The following is a 21,380-nucleotide window of genomic DNA, read 5'->3' as shown; positions in this document are numbered from 1 at the left end:
GAGACAACACGAATACCTGGATTTCGAATCGAATTCGAATACTGAAAATATAATATTCGAATTATATTAGAAAATTTCGAATATTCGTACACCCCTACTATAAATCTGATTTCTGAACATTCCGTCTACGACACAACTATTCATGAATTGATTTTCTTTTTTTTTTTCGCCCTTGTCTCATATTAGGCGAATTGGGCTCGTTGACGTTTGATACTTGAAATGTGAGGTTTTATATTTGCATAATGGAAAGCGCAATGGCAGCGAATGACGCTATACTTCTCTCCGCTGTCCGCTTCAAATTCCTTGAATTGTATTCACTGTGTTCTCGTTTCTCGAAATCGTCGAGCATGCGATATACGGCGTGCTTCTGCTATTATGTGTTTTTCTGCCGCACTACTGCGGGAACATGGAGCAACCACTGGCGCCGATTGGTTGAGAACGGTAATGACGTTTCGGTCGATCTGCTCTCCGAATCGGTATCACTTCTTGAGGAAACTGCACGGGGCGCACTATCGAAGTTTTTGCGGAAAAAAAATTGTGCCAAAATGTTCGCAAAGTCGAAGCATCCATATTCGGTTTTCTTTTTTTTTTATCGCAACACTCTCCGTTCCTTTCTAAGTTTTCACACCGAGGAGTCTTGGCTTAAATTCGAAACAAAAAATTAAAATCGCCTCACGGTTGCAGTAATCCGGTGGTAAAGCCGTTTTTGGACTACTGTTCTCAGAACGGCAATATGAACTGAGGCGGCAGGGATTTAAGCGTTTGGCCTCGTCATTTAACTTGTACCTGTGCCCAGAGATGTGCCTCTCTGGAAACGGATTAAATAATTTCTGCTAAGCTACGTCTTTAGGAGAAAGTTTATTGACCTTTGGAGATAAAAGATTCGGAGCATTCTTCTTTTATCTGCAGTGTCAATTCTGTCCGGTAATACACGTGTTGGTAAAAGTGCCTAAAACTCAGTAACACCTAAATGCACGCTTAAAGCGCCGTTAAGTGTAAGGCGCTTAAATCCCAATATGCGCTCTTTATCCACGAGGATGTGACACTGCAATTTTTATAATCCGACAGAAAACCGTTTGCTTTTAAAAAGCCAGAATCAGAAAATGGTTCTTACTCGCTTATATATAAGATCATTGCATCACGTGTGACTAATTGTGTCACATTCGCCTATTTTCAATCGCAGCTACGTTTTGGTGTATGCTCTCGAACGTGCTATAACTAGTACGTGCGCGCTGAGTTTGAGAAGTGACGTCAATGAAATATTTGTTCTTGTGCACTCTTTCATGCGTTCGTTGCGGATGTTAGCCAGTCATAAAATTAAATGTAATCGACTACACGAAGTGGACATGAGTCCACAGATACCGCACCCTTTCAAAGTTGCGTTGATGTAAATACGCTACAAAGTCTCTCAGTTTTGTACATGTGAATTTTTGTGAAGATTCCGCAGAATGAGCGAAATTTGTATTTCTCTCTTTTGTGTTTCTGCGCAGACCAAGCGTGCGACAGCGATGCGGAGTGCGAGAAGGTGCCAAACACCTTCTGCAAGGGGCACGAGTGTATCTGCCTGCCGAAATACAGCCGCAGCTACCCGCCCTGCCACGAAGGTGTCACGTGACTTCCTTTCTCTTTCTCTCTCTCCCTTTATGTGTTCTTGTTTGCTTCGTGCTTAGAACCAGATGATGATTAAACTGATATTTAGAACCAGCAATGTTGCTGTTCGTACCGGGATTGATTGATTGATTGATTGATTGATTGATTGATTGATTGATTGATTGATTGATTGATTGATTGATTGATTGATTGATTGATTGATTGATTGATTGATTGATTGATTGATTGATTGATTGATTGATTGATTGATTGATTGATTGATTGATTGATTGATTGATTGATTGATTGATTGATTGATTGATTGATTGATTGATTGATTGATTGATTGATTGATTGATTGATTGATTGATTGATTGATTGATTGATTGATTGATTGATTGATTGATTGATTGATTGATTGATTGATTGATTGATTGATTGATTGATTGATTGATTGATTGATTGATTGATTGATTGATTGATTGATTGATTGATTGATTGATTGATTGATTGATTGATTGATTGATTGATTGATTGATTGATTGATTGATTGATTGATTGATTGATTGATTGATTGATTGATTGATTGATTGATTGATTGATTGATTGATTGATTGATTGATTGATTGATTGATTGATTGATTGATTGATTGATCGATTGATTGATTGATTGAATATCATTTCATTCTTTATTTCCCATTCTCACGGATGGAGGAAGCCGAGGTAGAAGCTGCATGCAATTAGCTTGAGGAGACCTCGACCCCCGTACAAGCAACGGCAGTAGAAGACATAAATACACTTCCTGGAGCAGTTTCACAGGCGACTCCGTTGCGGTCGTGGGCGTGAACGACTCAGGTGAAACATTAACGGCCGGTTCGGTCAAAACAAAAAGCTCAGGGACAGCGGAGGAGGCGGCTATCGCCATGGCAATGGCCAGCACCAAAGCAGTCACCATAATAAGCGACTCCAAGGTGGCTATCAACAATTTTACGCGGGGTATGACCTCCCAGGAGGCAGAACGAATATTAAGACATCAAGACTGGGACCAAAGAGAGGTGGAACTGATATGGGTGCCGGCACACTCGGGGAACAGGGGAAAAGAGTCGGCTCACAGTATAGCTCGAGGTTATGTCAGCCGAGCAGTGAGCCGGGTTGAGTCCCCAAATTTCACGAGAGATGCATTCATATCATTTCTCGAATACACAAGAGGTAACACCAATCAGTTTAAACTGGAAAGGAGGATCTATCCGCCACCAGACAAAAAGCTTGACAAAAGCCAAGAGGTAACGTGGCGTCGGCTCCAGTCGCGAGCATTCTTTAGCCCGTCGAGAATAGCACACATGTATCCAACACAATACAACGCTACTTGCAAACAATGCGGCGAGATATGACCACGTTTTATGGAGCTGCAAAAAGGCGCCGCCACAGGCGGACCTACTACCAGTCCCTTCTCTAGAGTGGTGGGAGGCTATAATGGCCAGCTCAGACCCGTTGACGCAAGTGCGGGCCACTGGGTGGGCTCACAAGGTCGCCGAGAGCCATGGGCTCGAAGCCACCTAGTATAATGCCCACTAGGGCTCAGTGCTGACAATAAAAGTTTTCCAATCCAATCCACAGGGGCCAGATCATAATGGGTACAATACAATGAAAGCAAAAATTTATGTAACGCAAAGATCAAAAGGACGTGATAGCTTAAAAAAAGGAAAATAGCAATAATGCGGCGTAAAATGTATAGCAAGTGGTGAACATATTGATTAGGGGTGACATTTCATCACCATTTTGAATTCTGACGAAGTTAGGTTGAGAATATGTATGCCTATAATATAAAAAAATATTTAGAAGTTTGGGTAGGCGACAGTGAAACATTTGATCACCATAATTAGATGGGGACCTGGGAACGCTCCACACATCTGTATGACCAGTTAATCGTACTGGTGCATGCAGTTCCAAGTTTGCTATTTCAGTGAATGTCATGCAGTGTCTTCGAGAACAGAAATAAAATTGTTTTAATAGTAATGCGTTACATTGTGGATAAATTTTCATAGATTATTCGAACCCAGTTCCTCCTGTATGCTAGGCGCAGTAGGTTTGTAGCTAGACCACCGCTTTAAGACATTTGCAAAACAATACAATATAATACAGTACGGTACAACATAATACAATAAAACACAAAACAATACAGAACAATACAATACAGTACAATATTTTTTCTTTCAAGCAACGTAAACTATGTACATGTTTGAGGTGAAGGGAGAAATCACAGCCTTAATCATGTGCAATGCCAAAATCTGGCGGGAAATTATTTCTTAGGCTATCTCTACTCTGGTATTCTTTATCATGGCCTTAATAATCTTAGTCAGGCAGGTCAAATGCGTCGTCTTGCTCCGTCTTCCATCGGCGTGGCCTATAGTCCGCGAATGCTTGTTTATGCCAATTAGTGGCATCATGGGCATGTTCCAAGCACAGCCAGCATGACATCATAGCTTAGGGCCTACGTCACTGGGAGCAGTGAGCAATGGCAAGGGACCAAATGAAATGAAAACGAAATGAAAAAGTACAAAACTGTGTCCCTGATTGCCATTTCGCATTCAAAATCTCGACGTCATCTTTGGGTTAACGATTTTAAATGCAACTGTGTCACCGTGAATGGAGCATGATTTCTGTGTTATGAAGTACGAAAGCATGAAATACTTTGTCACTAACTTCGCTGCTTAACGTAATATTTGAAGAAATAGAAAACATTTGTTTTGCTTCATGACGTCAAGAAAGCTGTCTCAGAAAGTGAGAAAATGTATGGAAGAAATGGAAAAACGAAAACTGAATCGTGTGTAGATAGGTAGAGAAGCCTCCCATATACAATCCATTATGTGCTACACCCATTTACAGAACAATTCGTTTCCGCAACGATAAATCTCGCTGAGCAAGCGATCTGTTCAAGACAGACTTCCCGCTCTGGAGTCCCATCAATCTCGCTGCTCGCGTTCCCATGGCGGTGGTTACGTCACCTGAAGGGATTACTTCAGCCCTTGTTCTCCCGACGTGGCGCTGTTCTTACCCCGTGCAGGCTCGGTCAGTGAATTCCGGTGATTCGTTTCTTTCGACGAAAAGTTACATCATGCTTCGCTACCATGGAGACTGTTTTCACTTAGTGGCGCACGGAAAAAGAAAATGCTGATGCACTCGCAAAACGCAGGGTGCGGCCGCTGATAGTCCTACCGACTAGCCACGGAATTTATTTATTTATTTGAAATGCCTTAGAGGCCCATTGGGAATTGTGTAAGCGGGGCGTAAAAATACTGTACAGTGCATTAATAACCAAAGGAAACAAAATATATATTCTGTTTATTTTTCTTTTTTTTAACGCAAACGCATTACCAGTTCCATTACGAGAAATGCCGGCGGTGTGTGTCAATAGAGAGTTTTAGTATTGCGGGCTTTGCGTAATTGCGTGCATAGCGGAATAGCGGGATCAGACTGCGCATGCGCAGAACGCTAACGGGGAAATAGCGTTAGCGTACGCACGCAATTTTCAGAATTTAGCGTTGCGGCAGTTGCGGCTTTTGCACCCTTAGCGTGGAAACATGGCGGCGTCCTTTCAAGCGACAGCCGCCCGCTTCAGCCGATTCAGCAGCTCTTGCGATTCCGGTCGGCATGTTTACCGGCAACTACTGGTGTTTTTGCTTTTCGCTATGACTTACCTTGCTTCGACGATAAAGTTTAAGCTGCAATTCAGCCCTGTTTTTAAGATACGCTCTCGATTCTGGAGCGCGCAAGCCTAATGGAACCTCCAGCTGCACTGCTACCGTCTGCAATGGCCCGAAACGCAGCAGAAACCTAGCAAAAACGTCTGGAACGAGACAAAAATAGATTTGGAGGTTTTTCGCGGTGTTTTATGGACTTGAATTATGTATAGAGAGTTTATATTAAATTTTTCTCAAGCTTTTGAACATTAGACGTCATGTGATGGCAAATTTTATTGCTCCAACGGCTTGTAGTTAACATTGCCTTTACTAGATGGCGCCACTCTTTTACGTTATCATGTCATTTTATTTCAATTTCGGGGTCATTTTGCAGACGAAAATGAACACTGCACTAATAATTCGTTTAAAAAACTTGGAAATATTATACTTTGGCAAGTTAGCGGCAATGTCAACCATTTTAGAAGGACCGTTGGCATCCATGTCAAGCAGAAAGCCGCCGCGGTGACTCAGTGGCTATGGTGCTCGGCTGCTGTCCCGAAAGACGCGGGTTCGATCCCGGCCGCGGCGGTTGAATTTCTTTGGAGGAGAAATTCGAGGCCCGTGTACTGTGCGATGTCAGTGCACGTTAAAGAACCCCAGGTGGTCGAAATTTCCGGAGCCCTCCACTACGGCGTCTCTCATAGCCTTAGTCGCTTTGGGACGTTAAACCCCATAAACCAAACCAAACCAAACCATGTCAAGCAGATGGCGTTTAGCGTTTCCAAAGCGCTATACTAAAACTCTCTGAGGGGATAAGTTGCTTGCGGCACGCTAACGTAATTTCCCTTAGGTCCGCTATCACGCTAACGCTATACTAAAACTCTCTAATGTGTCTGCACTCGCAGATGGTACAGAAGATCACAGTGATTGCAAGAAAGCCGGGTGACGTATTCAAGCGGCCGTATGACCCACACGGCAAACTGTGTTCATAAACGGGAAAAATGGTTTGGTTTGGTTTAGTGGGGTTTAAAGTCCCGAAGCAACTCAGGCTATGAGGGACGCCATAGTTAAGGGCTCCGGAAGATTCGACCACCTGGGGTTCTTTAACGTGCACTGACATCGCACAGCACACGGGCCTCTAGAATTTCGCCCTTCATCGAAATTCGGCCGCCGCGGCCGGGATCTAACCCGCGTCTTTCGGGTCAGCAGCCGAGCGCCGTAACCTCTGAGCCACCGCGGCGGGGCAAACGGGAAAAATGCTTTTTCCAGAATTGTCCGGTATGTTAGTGCCAGTCAGGAACCAGTAGTTCCCCTTTATTGACCCTTCCCCATCTTTGCGCTCGCGCCGAGTACATCTTCTTATGTGCGTCGCAGGCATCGAGCTGGGGGAGAGCTGCTCTCGACACGAGAACTGCGAGGTGAACGACAACAACTCCTACTGTCACCACTCCATCTGCCGCTGTAAGCCGCTCTTCCGCAGGGTGCTGCTGCATGGAGACGTCACCAGGTGCCGAAGAGGTGAGTCCTTACGCAACTCGACGTGTAGCACGCTTCGCTGCCGCTTTTGTCGTGAATGCATGTACGACTGACACCGTGAGAGGAAGGGAACAGACACGTATGAGAAGAGTCCGTGTTTCTATTCTGCATGCTGCGCCTGCCTCGAACCATTTGACCATTTCTCTCACAGAAACTTCATTACGGATATTATACATAGTGTAGTGTAGGGTCTGTATCCAGTATTGGACCGTGAATATTTTATAGAAGATATACTATTTACAATCAGTCACTGACTGTCTATAGTCTACGGGATGTCTGCCTATTATAATTTTACAAAAGTGATGGAAGATCCTCTTTCCACTTTTCAGGTTGCCAGTTAGTTCCCTAAATGTCCCTAACCCTCTCTTCCAACGCGGCGGGCTTGGGGCAACTCTGATTATCTGGCCTTGGTTAGCCTAGTGCTGCGTTCCTATAAAGCCTACTTTTTCCTCCAGTAATCATGCCCGTCTGTGGGCAAAAAGTAACATCTGCAAAAAGCTTTTTTAATGCTGTCGATGTAACCAGTACAAAGCATTACCATTAAGATTTTGGTAGTCAGCGAACAAATAAAAAGCGCACAAATACTTGATAGCCTCAGGGCAACACGAGTTGCCTCATACAAAATATAAGATAGAAGGGAAAACGCTCTTTGTTAGGCGGGCGCCATCCTTAACTGCCAATGCTATGTCAGCGTCTATATGCGCTCGACTTTTGTCACTAAGCTCTTAATGAAAGCAAAGTGCGACTATGGTTGTGTGCTCTTAGCTTCACAACGTCTGACGAAAACCGTTCCTTTCCTTTTCTAACTTTGTAAGGACAGAGAAAAAGAAACACACATATGCCGTTTGAAATATTGGTCGCCTGGTAATGCTTCGTTCTTGTCATCCATCTACTCTAAGGCTAGAAAAGCGAGAGGCTTCCACTTGGGCGAATGTTCATATAATGTTTTTGTTATAGCTGCTTTCTCTTAAGCCATAGCTTCTTGAATGCTGCTTTGAACATGGTCGACTGCCGTAATGCACCGTGCTTGGGCAGTGTTTCGTGCTACTTCGCATAACTTGACGTTGTTGATACAGCCTTTGGATATTGGTCCAAACCAGCCAGTAACAGCCGTTCGACTAACAGTCTTAATAAATTAAGCAAACAAGGGAAGGGGATGAGGGGCTCGTTATAAATATGACAGAAGCCAACAGCCACAGAAACCAAGGGGCACAGGGGATTTTTTTAAGTTATTTATTTTGTGGTGTTGATCAATTTAGAATATTACTGAATATGTTATCGTTTAAAGATAACTGATTAGAAAAGCAGAAGAAAAAACAACCACCTGCCGCCGGTGGGATCCGAACCCACGACCTCCGAATTACGCGTCCGGTGCTCTACCTCTGAGCTACGGCGACGGCTGTCAATTCTTCTGCTTTCGGGGGTATTTATGTTTACAAGTAACCTAACCTTGAGAGTGTTCATCAGCGCCACCCACGTTCATAAGCGGCGGACGTAGAACGTCCTGGGTTACCGCAGGTGTGACGTAGAACGTCATCGAACGGAGAGGGTGGAAGCTGCGTGAGAACCCTCTTATGCTTCCTAAGGCGTCAAGGCTGCCAGAATCGAGGCCCTCGCTAAGCAATTAAGCAAACAAGGGAAGGGGATGAGGGGCTCGTTATAAATATGACAGAAGCCAACAGCCACAGAAACCAAGGGGCACAGGGGATTTTTTTAAGTTATTTATTTTGTGGTGTTGATCAATTTAGAATATTACTGAATATGTTATCGTTTAAAGATAACTGATTAGAAAAGCAGAAGAAAAAACAACCACCTGCCGCCGGTGGGATCCGAACCCACGACCTCCGAATTACGCGTCCGGTGCTCTACCTCTGAGCTACGGCGACGGCTGTCAATTCTTCTGCTTTCGGGGGTATTTATGTTTACAAGTAACCTAACCTTGAGAGTGTTCATCAGCGCCACCCACGTTCATAAGCGGCGGACGTAGAACGTCCTGGGTTACCGCAGGTGTGACGTAGAACGTCATCGAACGGAGAGGGTGGAAGCTGCGTGAGAACCCTCTTATTCGTGCATATGTACACCCGTATGCAAGTACACCCACCTCTTCCGTAACAGTATCCCCTTAGTACCTAACAAACAGCCGTACGCCGCTCTGTGCCCAAAGCTTAGCGCCAGACAGGACGAAAACGGCAATTACTTTGTGCCCCTGTGCGCATCTTGGGCTGTTTCGCCGCATCTCTTCGTAACAGTTAGCATTACGACCGTTTGTTCGGCACTTGGATAATGCTGTGAATAGACTGCCCGTGTGTATACGTCTTGACAATGGTCGTGTAGTGAGGATAGATTAGATCAGAAACGAGATGAAATGAAGGCATCGCAGCAGCAGATGTCAACATAACTGTCACAACATACGGAGGTAGTCAATCTTCGGTAACGAGATAACAGGGAAGCCACTCACCACTCATTCACTGAATTAATGCTCCAAAACTTCTGTTACGCCATCCGACATATGCCTCATTTCCAGGACACGAGCCTCGGGAGTCGTGCTACAACGTGGAGGACTGCAATGGCTCAAACTACACGTGCTCGGAGGGCCTGTGCAACTGCCTAGAGGGATTCTACAAGGACGAAGAGACGGAAGAGTGCAGACCCAGTACGTGGTTGTCCACACTTACGAGGCTTCCTTTGATGGCACTCAACGAACTTTCAATTTGGACCGCTATTAACGGCGCTTTTATTACAGGGTGCCTTTCGAGGCTAGATTACGCCTTTCAGCTAGCCTTCCTTAAGTGGAGTGTCGTCTAGTCGCAGACTAATATCGTTTCATCCGTGCGTCTTGGGACGCATGGTAGAAAAGATGATACTATATATCCTGTGCTCTTTTTTTTTAAAGGAGCCATTACACACATATTACTGAAGTTCAGCTGTAATCTTAAGTTCATGACCACAGACAGAGAGCGTACACGTCAGTTGCCCCTGTTGTATTCATGAACAGTAACTGTGACTCCCTTACAACTTCAGGCCCAGCACCAATAGCCCAACGGCCTCGCATGCTTTCCAACTTTGAAACCATACGATCCTTGTGTCGCCTCCCATAAGAGTACGGCATCCAGCTGATTTGCGAAGTAACAGTTGGGATGAGCAGCTAGGCTGAGCAGAGAGGAGAAAGTAACACATCCCGCTTCCTTCGTCAATTGCAGTGCGGCACCTGGACCAAGAATGCGCCCGGGACTCGGACTGCGAGAGCCTGGTGAACAACTCATACTGCAGCAGCGAACACTGCGAGTGCAAGAGTGGCTACGTCCGCGAGGGCACGCACCCCGTTGGGCAGCTCTGCGAAATAGGTAAATGGGCGCATCCTGCGTCCGCCAGGAGAAACTATCACTGTTGTCATTGTTTCAAGTGACAGCTGTCATAGCTTTTGATCGTTGTCACACTGTCAGAGCCTAATGGCCAAAAGCTTGAAAGCTATAGTCGTGATGCCAATGACTCGATAAATAGCATTATAAAAAATGATGCCTGCCATTCCTGAGCGACTGCTTCTGGACATGGATTTTCGAGGTTTGGAAACGAATAGCTGCTGTTGTTTCACTCGTAATGAAAAAATGCTAAACTGTGAGGATTAACGCCCCGAAGAGAAGCACGGCAAATGAGAGATGCCACAGTGGAACACTCAGGATTAACTGAAACCACCTGGAAGAAAAGGAAATGAAAATAGGTGCTCGTTAGGACATAAATGAAGGAAATGAAGCTTACAAGGGTAGACGTGTGGGCTAGTTGGTGGTCCATGCAAGACACGGACACGGTCTCTTCTGTCTGCGTCCCTGTCTTTTGGGCTGTTTTAAGAAGAGATGACGGAAGCCAACAGACACCGAAACCAAGCAGCATAGGGGATGTCTTTTTTCGTAGTTTATACCAAGACGAGATTAATGAAAGCAGAAGAAAAAACAACCACCTGCCACCGGTGGGATCCGAACCCACGATCTTCGAATTTCGCGTTCGGTACTCTCATGGGGTTAGTTAACGTGCGTTGACATTACACAACACGCTGGCGCCTTAAGCATTTCGCCGTCTCGAAACGCGGCGGTCGCGGCCGTGATCGAACCCGTGTCCTCAGGTTCAATAGCCGAGTGCCCTAACCACTGAGCCTCCATTAAGGGTCGCAGCGGAAGAGATGTGTGTTAATCGTTTTTTAGTCAGAACTAATTAATATAATACACGCAGGATTCACCAGTAATGCCATTGAAAGAGAAAATAAATGCCTGGAAATCGTTTCCAGTCGCAGCAATCGCAAAGAACTGACAGCTAAACAGAAAGGTAAACAGAACATGTTCGAAAACGAAGTGGACTCCGAAAGCATTACTGATCAATTGTGCGTGTATGCATTTCATTCGAGTTGTGGCCCGCAAAGGTGGTCTCTGTTTTTGTCTTGACCCTTGCAGATAGAGGCGGAAACGCAGCCTTCAAGATTTTGCTCGGCCTGATGCTTCCCGTGGTCGTCTGCGCAATCGTCTACCTCTACAGGTTAGTCCTGCTGGTCTTATCAGTGCAGCTTTATCTCTAACTGCAGAGAGCAGCTGCAATGTGCTATCAGTGTTGGAGATGTTTTCTGAGACGAGTGTGTGTGTCTCGCGGATGAGTGCGTTTAGAACGATCACTGCTAAATAATAAAAAGAATGAAAGACATCCGGTTCTGGTAAGCCAGTCCTTGGATTGACATGGTCGTTGCAAATAGCTAAAGAACGGCATCTCGTCAGCCTCGGCTTCTAAGCACGCTCTGAATTCTCGACCATAGGAGCCGCAAGGTTGGCCAAGCCAACAACAACCAGCCCGGCGAAGAAGACCGGCAGTCGGCTGTCTCCCCGGCTCCCCAGGGGACCTACTCCACAGACACGGGAGTAAAGTGTAAGTAAAGCTTCTACCCTCCGCGCGTGGGGTAGTAGCTCTACCGTTTTGGTCTAAGGCGGAGACACCAGACATTGCTGGCCCACAAGTCATTAGTATAAAGACAGAATAATCACACTTACCACCCACACGAACACTACCATACTACAACAATGAGGTGTTGACTGTGTCTATATCCGTTCGTCATGAAACCTGCTTGAGGTCTACATAGAGAGAGAAAGAGAGAAAACTTTTATGACAAGAAAGACGTAGATGTTCTCACAAGCATTATAGCCCAAGTGTGTACCACTAGCCACTACGCCGACAGAGGCGCACTGCAATGTAGTTTCTTCTGCAGCCAGCCCCAGAAAAATTTTTAACGAGCAATTCTGCGCAGTTCGCGGGCAAACCGGGCCACAGGGAGAGACAACGTAACTAATAAGACTACGAACCACCAAGTAAGCTTAGAAAGGATTCGCTGGTGAGAGACCCGGCGCGTTGTACAGAAATAAAGCTAAGGAATGGCGTGGAGGACCGGCAGAAAGAGATAGATAAAGCGCTATGTCGCTGTCTCTACGCGTCTTGCTTCATTATGTTCACTGTTCGTGTGGTTATTCCTAAGCCATATGCGATGGCGTTAAGAGCAAGGCGATGCCGGACTTCCGTGCGCGCACATGCCTAACCTCTTGGCAGACTCCCCACAATTTAATGCAGTTAGGTAGAGCAGTGGAAACACCGTCATATCCAGGAAATATGCTGTGGTCTCTGTAATAACTAATGGTTGTCTCAACAGTGTCAATTACAAGTGCTGCGATGTTTTTCTGTCCCTTTGTGCAGCCCCTTCGGTAGCCACCCCGCTGTCGCCCATGCCACCGGACATCATCACCGGGAGCCCCATCGAAGTGCGCACCGATATGCACACCAGGGACAATCCGCCGAGCAGCCTCAGCATCGTGTGAGGGCGCTGTGAACGAATTTCTTTTTGTTTTTCTACCCGCGTCATTGCCCTTGCGTCACCAGAATAACGACAGACTTGTCTTTATAACTTAAAATCCCAGGGACTTATCCAATACTGCGCTTTTTTTTTAGCATAGCTTGTAAGGGCGTATTCTGAAGCTTATCTGCTGCTGGGTAAGTCAACCACCGTCACGACGACAAGAATTTAAGCGAAATGGATAGCCTCTGTGCGATGCGACAGGTTTCTAATGGTTTGTGTATATTGGGTGGAGTGCGAAGAGGTGTCAGGCGCGTATTATTCGGATGTGCTAGGAGGTCTCCTCTTGTGTCAGTTCTTCAAAGTTTCCTTCAGCAGTGTGCTGCTCGATACACATGTGAAAGCTACAAGGTTGTTTGCATTTAGTGTGACTAACGTACAGCCACGTAGCGAAAATAGCTAAACCCAATTCAAGCGGTGGTTTTGCCAAGCGATAACCGCAGCCGTAGCCGCAGCCTATGTTCACACCCCGCAATAACGTCAACCATCAGTTTCACCATAGAAATAACCATTATAAGCAAACTATCACTTTCCTTGATCGCACAGAGACAGCACCGTCGTAAGGCAAGGAGAGTGGCTTGAACGTGAGAGCTTTCATGGCATGTAGTACATGTCAGGTAGGAAATGAAGCTAGTGGAGTTTAACGCTATCTAAAATTGAGTGGGCTGTTTGAAGGCTTTAAATGAACTGAGTTCCTTAATCTGGTTGAGGTAAGTGTCCGCAAAATAGACGCGTTTTAAGACGCTACTCAAGTCGGCGGATCCCAACGCGTACTTCTCCGCAGTATCGCACGATCAGGCAACTCAATAATAGCCTCACTAAGCATCGCAAGCAGGTGCAGTTAAAATTACTGTTTATTCACTCGCTGTTGGCAACAATGACTGTTGTTACAGCAGCTTCAACGCGCATTATTTTCAATCAGTTTTTCGCTACGCTCGCTTAAAACCTCATTTATGTCCGCACACATCGCACTATGCCTGAGTTGTTAGTATTCAAGATAACTTCCACAACATTTGCCGAGTGCTAGCATTTTCGTTGACTCATCTATCCTTTCATGAAAAATTCGTATAAACACGGAGTATAACAGTACACAAATTCATCAACATCTACATTCATGTGCAACAGGCAGCGGCTCCTCACCAGGAAGCATTGAAAAAGCTTGCGATCTCTTCTGACACGTCGAAACACGGTTATACTATCGGCATGGTTTGACTGGCTTTTCTATGCTAACACCTTAAAAAAAATGAGTACTGCTAACGCCTAGGAAAGGAGCAACACTGGCTGCAATCGCGTGCCATTATAAATACGAAAGATCCAGTGGTTGCAGGCAATCACCAGTGCGAACATAGGGTTGCTGCTTTTAGTTGCGCTGGCACATCGGTGTGCTGCGTCCTCTTCAGGTTTTGCTCGGAACCTCTAGATACCAGAGCGAGGAAAAATATTGGCTGTGGTTTGATCAATGACCATCCCGAGTAGAATTGCTGAAGCAACGGCGCGGCAATCGCAGTGGCGGCAGCACCCCTGAGTCACCCGTGCAGCGGAGGAGTCGGCGGCGGCTCCGCGCTGCTCTGACGTCATTCGCTCCTCGCGCATGCGCAGTTGGGGCTCTCCGGGGCTCCGAGAAATCGCTCAAACCTAGCGTAGTGTTTCTCCCGCAATAAACAAGCCAGGAAAACCCTTTCTTTGTATTCTTGAGTTTTTTGTCGGATACAGCGACTGTTCGTTGACCTGTTCGGGTTTATCCGCATCACGAGCCTATCCTCATTTCCCCGTTTCTTCTATTCACTTCTGCTTCTTGTTCTTGTCGTCATATCAGATGTAAAGAATGGAGGACGGAGCCATCGTGGGCATGACGATGCATAATCGGTCTCTGCAGCTTCGGCAAGGAATAGGCGGCCAAGATGCTCAGTGCGGCTAGCATCATGCCGAACGCCTTGCAGGTAAGGGCGACCTCTCGTCTCGTCGCCAATGTAATTCCCTCCACGCGTTCGCGGGTAGTAATGTTGTTTCTGCGGGCTTTGTTCGTGCAGGGATAAGCTGTGGCTTCCGAGCGGCTCCCTTCGTCACTACCAGTGTTCAGAGTCCTTAGGTGGCCGTCAACCTCCAAGCAAAACAAAAGAAGGATAAAGAAAACGAACTGGAAGAAAAGAAGATAGAACGTATGCGCAGAGGAAAATTAAAAACATGTACATATAAACATCGTGAATATGCACTTATAAACACATACAAACGTCGTGCTGCACTTCTTTATAACAATTCGCGCAAGACTCATTTAGTCTTGTGAACCCTATATTTTAATATACCTTGAGTTTGTATTCTACTTTCTGTTCGTTATTTTGAACCTTACCCTGCTAAAATGAGCTAACGTTGCTCTATGTTGCCATTTTATGGTTCCCTTTCACGCACCGTAACCCCAAACTTACCCGTAATGTTGTGCTCTATCCGAATATGAGTTGCTGTAACCCTATCTTGGTGCTATGTTCTTTCAAGTGTTGCCTAACTTATTCATTCGCACTGTATTCTGCCTGCAAGCACGCACGCTCTGCGCACTCACAAACAGAATGATACACTTCGTTATTATCGCTCTCTTCATTAAAAACCAAGCTTAGACTACGTTAGCAAAAAAAAAAGTCTCCACTTACGCCTGTCGTACGCCATCCCGTGGGACACTGTCCCAGTAGATAATAATAATAATAATAATAATAATAATAATAATAATAATAATAATAATAATAATAATAATAATAATAATAATAATAATAATAATAATAATAATAATAATAATAATGGTTTTATTTGCGCCTAATGAATACATGGCGCGGGAGACCCGCAGTAAAAGCTGTCACAAGCGACAGCTTGACAAAGCCGGAGGCCCCCCTATAGACTTGACAGCACCATAGGCACAATGAAACGGCATGTCTCATCAAAAAAAAAATAGAACAAACATGAAAACATCTGCAATTACAAGCACTCATAAGAACTACCATAAAATTATACAGAAAATGTGTTAGAATGAAGCTAGAAAGCACTTACAAAAGCAATGGAACATTCATGTGCGATGGCAATGAGTTTAGCGAAAGTAACAGATAAATTAAGATGCCCCAAGCTCTCCTAACCTGCATCTGACCATTGGCCGCTGTCTACTACGTATCACTGTCAAAATCCCGCTCTTATAGGTCCAAGCCGTGACATGATGAGCCCCTCAGGCTTTTACACCTCAAAACAATTTGCCCTCCAACAGAGCATCATATATGACATCATTTGCAAGGTTCTTTCTTGTCAAAAGTGCTACCTATACAGAAGGTGTTTCACCTAAGACTTTGCACATTTTTTAAAAATAGGCTTTTTGAGTCAGAAGAGCGGTTTTTTCGGCACAGCATTGTCAGCGGTGTACTAGACCACAATACAGCTAAGACGTGTTAACTGGTTTGGTTTGGTTTATTGGGGTTTAACATCCCAAAGCAACTCAGGCTATGAGAGACGCCGTAGTGAAGGGCTCCGGAAATTTCGACCACCTGGGGTTCTTTAACGTGCACTGACATCGCACAGCACACGGGCCTCTAGAATTTCGCCTTCATCGAAATTCAGCCGCCGCAGCCGGGATCGAACCTGCGTCTTTCGGGTCAGCAGTCGAGCGCCATAACCACTGAGCCACCACGGCGGAAGACGTGCTAACTAGTAGGCTGGTTAAGTAATAATGAAAAGTTATCTTTTTAACTATTAGTGTTAGGTGGCTTAATTACTGAGATAATATCAGCCCATCGTAAGCAATATCCTTATCAGTTTTTAGAATTTCGAAAACGCGGTTACCCTCGGCGATATGGCCCAACAAATTCTGCCTACATATCGCTACAATGCATTCGCTTTCGAGAAGCTTGCAGGCAAAGCAACCTCTCCAGTGCACGCAAATCGTCGAAGGGCCCAAAAATTTGTTGGGCCACAGCGCCGAGTGTAACCGCGTTTTCGAGATTCTAAAAACTGCCATGCATAATACTTACGGTTATCTACACGACTCTCAGTAATCAAGGTGCCTGACAGTAATAGCTAAAAGCTAACTATTCACTATTAGTTGACCAGCTTGCTACTTAGCACACCTTAGCTGTATTCTGATGTACAACACGTATGACAATGATATGCCGAAAAAAATCGGTCTTCTAACTCAAAAATCCTATTTTAAAAATTGTGTACAACCTTAGTTGAAACACCCTGCATAAGCGAAGAGCTCATTGAGTGCGAGTTCACGCAGTCGCGGAACGACTTTGGCGCAAACCCTTTTCCCGGTCTAATTACTCTGCGAGAAATATAACGGTAGAAACGCAGCCGAAAATGCGCGGGAATCCTGGAGACAACTCGCGGACAGGCGCAGTCATTTACGCCGTTCATCCTTCTCTCTCTTCTCGCCTAATTACTTCCGGCGCTAATTGCAAATGATTTGGTTTGCTTTGTGTTAACAAAGTGAACGTGACTACCCGGCTGCGCTGCCAATACGTGCACAGACCCACAGTCAGCGCGATAGTTAGCGCGATTCGGAGAAAAATAGTCATCTATTTTTGTCCCAGTGATGACTTGAGAGTAACGATGACGATCATTACCTCTAGTTATCTACGTGAGAGGTAGCGCATTTACGAAACGTAGTCAGTACAGCATCCGACTTCAGCGCCATCCCAGTCAGGAAAAACGCCACGCATGAACATGCAGTATCGATATTACCAGTCGTTACTGACATTTTTGAAAAACACTTTCTCAGTTAACCTAGAAGGTAGCACCTTTACTGGAAAGCGCACAAATAATTCATTTTTCTTTCATATATATACTGAAGTTAACCTCAGAGTCGTATTGTTCCAATAAGGCCGAATGAATATTTATATTCTACACGACCAATCCACTAAGAAAGTTCAGACTGTAACGAAAAGGCCCAGTGCGAACACATGACGATCAAGATCGTCCTGTGTCCACGCTGCATCGTATATCTTCGTCATCCTTTGTCCACAGTGTTCCTTCTCGTGACGTCAATCCAACCATCCCGTTGTAGTACCGTTGAGATTATACTCCATCTCACAAGCTATTCGCAGTGTAGTTGAAGCTACAAGAGCGAGACGTCGTCTTCCACCAGTGTGCTGTTCTCACGTGTTAGCGAGCCAACCTGGCAAGTCTGAAAGCCGTCGCCTCGCGCTCGTAATTTCTACTCCTCTGCGAACAGTGCGTTTGGAGAGATTTCGGACAAGCAGTCGGAGAATGTTTACGTTTCACATAAGGCGTACTTTCTGCTGAGACTTGTGATTTCATCTGAGGTGTAATCGCAGCGAAGAAAACGCTAGACTTCACTATAAGCTTCACTTTTTGATCTCACAACTCACAACCATCGCAATCCCAACCACACAACCATCGCAAGGTACTGTTAAGTGGTTTAGGACTCCGTCAGAATGGCCCCGTGCACCTGGAGCATGTCCTTGGACCCTGGAGTGACTCGGCTTCGACAGCGCGAGGTACAAAAGCATGATTAGTTTTCCTGAGGGACTCTCTCATAACCTCTGATAACCATTTGTGTTTGTGAGTGCGTGAGTGTTGATTATGCGTGATGTCACCTTCAACCCTTTCTTTTTTCTCTTTTTCTCTTTTTCACCCTCTTCTTCTTCTCTTACCTTCTTCTCATCTTTCACCCTCGCCTGGAGTAGCATGCTGTGCTAACAACCAAGCAGACCTCTCCTGTATCCGTTAAAGATTCTCTTGCTCCTCCTAACTTCTCGGCAATTGAAAGAAAAAAATGCCAGCGTGAAATGATGAAAAAAGCGAAAATAAAGGAAGAATTAACGTAAGCAACAGTTCAGTGAACGAACGTGGAATTTACGATGCAAAAATGCGGGATCGAACGTATCCGCACCGCGGGTCGAGGTTGCGCTCCAGTTGCGCGCTGTACAGGCCACAGTTTGTAAATTAGCCTCCGGGGGTTTGGAAGTTGCGTTGCAAACGGCAGCGACGTCTGGCGCGAAGAATTGGATTCACTTTTCATGAATTCGGATGCAGGAAGCTCGTTTTTCAATTACCGCACGGGGATCTCGTGCCATTGCCCGTATACAGCGCAGCTTCGTTGGTTAGGTTCGGATCGGCCACGGTCGCCGTCGCTAACGAAGCAGACTCTCACTATGAGCAAACCGTAACTGGGCGTAACAATGCGCACAAAACGCCGAAGGCTTCGACGCGTGCACTCGCCGCTATCTATATCATCGCCTCACGTGTGTGCACCCTGGCGGCGTAGTTGCAACAAAGCAAGCTGGAATATGGCTTATTTACAAGAGAGAGAGGAACGAAGACAAAATCTGAGGGCTATCAATAGGATCCATGCAAAGATAAAGCGGTATCATTAGTTTTCCCGCTTTCCTCCTCTCTGCTTCGGCATCAACGTCCGAATGACGTCATCGCTCTTCTCGATACTCCGCTGAAGTCTTTCTGAAGTCTCGAATCAAATGCTCTCCGTCGTAAGTAACTTGTTTTCCTTGGAGTGTCGCGGTAACGGCCATAAAGAAAAATCGCTCAGTCTCTATGAGGTGCGGGAGCTGGGCATCCCCCAAAGAAAGTGCCGAATGGTAAATCCAGTACTCCAGTATACATCCAGTACACATAATGAGTACCACTCGGCTATTGCATGCGACCGACTGGCGCTGAGTCCTCGCCGCTGTCTTCAGGGCAGTGCATCAGTCGCCTTCCTACTGAAAGTTTCCATATGCGAGGCCCATAATCCCTTAACCTTTCCGTAAGAAACTTTATGGAGTGAGTATGGAGCATATAGAGTCGCCATGGACTCTATGAAAGCACGTATGCGGACGGACTCCATATGACGTCATGTACAGTCTTTGTCGAAAGTAACCCGGCACATGTGGTTTGTTTCGTAGCCGTGCGTAGCGAAACACTCATGGCAGCCCTTAGGCTCCGATTCTGTGTGAAGAAAGGTGAGACCTTGTCCTTAAATTATGGCACCGTTCGGTCTTTAGGGCTGCTGTACATGCTCCGTTATACGTTTGAGAAACAAGAACCTGTTGCTCGGTTACTTTTGGCAAAGACTGCACACTGTGTGGAGCTGGTATAAATGTTATGTGGATTGCTCAAGGACTCTGTAGACACAATATATGAATTTTCATAAATTTTCTCAATTTTATGGACTCTATATTCTCATAATTCCACACGAGCGGCTCACAAGGAACATTTCAGTGGCGCTTTACAAACCTGTCAACTTTACTTCTCACTAGGGGTGTGCGAATATTCGAAATTTTCGAATACATTTCGAATATTATATTTTTAGTATTCGTATTCGATTCGATATCAAAGTATTCGTGTTGTTTCGAATATTCGATCCAACGCGAATATTAGTATCTAGCCGAATATTCTATTGCGAGTACCGGTGTTCATTTCGGTCCGCGAATCCTACCGACAGAGAAATAACAACATGGTGGCGCCCAGAGCAATGCGTAACGTTGGGCCATGACGTAGCTGACTGCGCTCGTGAGCTTCTTTATGGGTATGACTGCAAAGCTGGTATAGTCAGAGCTGTGAACGAAATACCTCGCAATACGTGCCAGTTCAGTGTCAAGTGAGAGGGCATTTTCTGTGGCTGGAGAAGTCGTTTCAGCTAGAAGGGAACGACTCCTGCCTGACCATGTGTAGCAGCTGGTTTCCCTTTACGACAACATTTTTTGTTCACCCCAGCAACGCGTTTTTGTGCTGATGGCAAGCTAGCCTTAATCAATGCTGTGTACTAGCCATCTTCTCTGATATTTCCACTCTTCTAGGAATAATGTTCGAGACTTTGATCCTTTTTGTGCGGCCACACACCTTTTGTGTTCATTTAATCATTGATAGTTGAACTGTGATGTTCTTGGGTGCTCAAATAAATGTTTTGTAATGGTTAAATGCGTGTGTCCTTTATTATTCGATTCGATATTCGGAACCAAGTATTCGTATTCGATTCGTATTCGAAAAATTTGATATTCGCACACCCCTACTTCTCACTCAAAATAATGGAAGTGTCAGGTGAACAGTTTCGAGGCCTCTAATCCAAGCAGCACGGGTAATTGTCCCAATGCTGGAAAGAGATGGTACCACACTGGTCCTTTGTGGGACCAGCCTTTCCCAGTCGATTTCCAATGTTGGGTCGATTACCTGTGCTCCTTGGGTTGGTTGTTTATGCAGTCGCAGCTCCGTTATTTATAGGAGGATTTGATTGATTTACGGAGGTATTTTTCTGTAATAATGCAAAGGTTTGAAAATGATGATCGCTGCAGAAGGAATGGTCGTCAAGGACATAACAATGCTGTAGTTACACGGTACGGCTCGCCTGTCCAGCTAAGCGTGACATGTGAAACCAAAGAACATTTAAAGAGCGACCGGAACAGACACAAATTACCAATTATGTGTGAAAGCAAAGTGATGCCGCGCAGCTGACATTCGAGAACTTAACCGAAGTAGCCGATTGGAGGGATAATTAAGCACCTCTTAATTGCAACAGGTCTCCATTTTAAGGGTTGCGAGATATTCAACGGTGTCATGGGCTGCGTTTGTTTCTCTTGGCACATCTCGACACTTAACTTTGTACTTATAGGTTTGCAAGAGAAAAACTACCTTTGGATTGCACTCAAAGACATGCCACTTTAATACAGATGCAGGCATACCATATATATAGCAAAGTTAGATTACCTTATCTA

The 21,380-nt window shown here is 45.3% G+C and overlaps 1 protein-coding gene across 1 annotated transcript in view; it reads left to right on the top strand.

The window, feature by feature from the left end:
• The first annotated feature begins 1,283 nt into the window (after positions 1 to 1,283).
• LOC149332147 (uncharacterized) overlaps positions 1,284 to 21,380 on the top strand; it is a 234,507-nt gene continuing 214,410 nt past the window's right edge. Inside the window, exons 1-8 of the mRNA XM_089557479.1 lie at positions 1,284 to 1,287; positions 1,491 to 1,604; positions 6,645 to 6,788; positions 9,331 to 9,459; positions 10,007 to 10,150; positions 11,249 to 11,330; positions 11,602 to 11,711; positions 12,528 to 12,645. Of these exons, the coding sequence (XP_089413605.1) occupies positions 1,284 to 1,287; positions 1,491 to 1,604; positions 6,645 to 6,788; positions 9,331 to 9,459; positions 10,007 to 10,150; positions 11,249 to 11,330; positions 11,602 to 11,711; positions 12,528 to 12,645 (845 nt within the window). The remainder of the gene's footprint in view (positions 1,288 to 1,490; positions 1,605 to 6,644; positions 6,789 to 9,330; positions 9,460 to 10,006; positions 10,151 to 11,248; positions 11,331 to 11,601; positions 11,712 to 12,527; positions 12,646 to 21,380) is intronic.

Source organism: Amblyomma mixtum, chromosome 8 (assembly GCF_055824585.1).
Source record: "Amblyomma mixtum isolate Tamu chromosome 8, ASM5582458v1, whole genome shotgun sequence".
Classification (NCBI taxonomy): Eukaryota; Metazoa; Arthropoda; class Arachnida; order Ixodida; family Ixodidae; genus Amblyomma; species Amblyomma mixtum.
Note: the sequence above shows the minus strand (reverse complement) of the source record. Positions and strands in the feature narration are given on the sequence as shown.